Source organism: Corvus brachyrhynchos, unplaced genomic scaffold (genome assembly GCF_000691975.1).
Source record: "Corvus brachyrhynchos isolate BGI_N302 unplaced genomic scaffold, ASM69197v1 scaffold155, whole genome shotgun sequence".
Classification (NCBI taxonomy): domain Eukaryota; kingdom Metazoa; phylum Chordata; class Aves; order Passeriformes; family Corvidae; genus Corvus; species Corvus brachyrhynchos.
Window position 1 is genome coordinate 478,202 of NW_008238434.1, and position 602 is coordinate 478,803.

Here is a 602-nt window from a genome sequence, read left to right on the forward strand (position 1 = left end):
GCATCAGGTGTGCTCTTGGCAGAGTGCCAAGGCACCCGGCCGTTATCCCTTTGCTTTATTTTATGTGTCTCTTATTGTCTTTATATTAAACTCTTTAAATTCTAACAGGAGAGTGAACCTCGTTTTTCACACTCCTTTGGCATTTTTAAATGCCTTACAACATTTCTGGGTCTGGGGTATAGCTGTTCCCTCTGAGAGGGCAGAAATACACCTGGGAAAAGCCCTCCTTGGCTTGGAGACATCAGAGGAAACAGACTGCCTTTCATGGCTGGGAAAGGCTGCTGGGAGGCCAGTCTGAGAGGGGAAAAGGCCTTTAAATTCTGCTGTCCAGCTGGGTTCCCCTGCATTCCCTGGGGAAAAGCTGTCCTAAAATATGTTTTAGTTGCTGTCAGGTTAATTTGATGTGGGTTTTGTGCACCTGCTGGCAGAGCTGGGTGACAAGGGGTTGCCCCCATGATGCCACACACAAAGTGGTAGAGCAGGTATGGCCATGCCCCTCCTGGAAGCCTCTGCAGGGTCACCCAGGGCCAGAGGCTGCAGAGGTCCCGCAGAGCCCCGGGAAGACTGTCCCTGCAGGGATAGGGCTGAGAGAAGTAGATGCA

General features: G+C 51.3%; 1 protein-coding gene across 1 annotated transcript in view; it reads right to left on the bottom strand.

The window, feature by feature from the left end:
* The window catches only part of APOBEC4 (apolipoprotein B mRNA editing enzyme catalytic polypeptide like 4), an 11,035-nt gene that overhangs the window by 9,962 nt on the left and 471 nt on the right, over positions 1-602 (bottom strand). Inside the window, exon 2 of the mRNA XM_008635406.2 lies at positions 133-570. Coding sequence (XP_008633628.1) covers positions 133-570 — 438 coding nt within the window. The remainder of the gene's footprint in view (positions 1-132; positions 571-602) is intronic.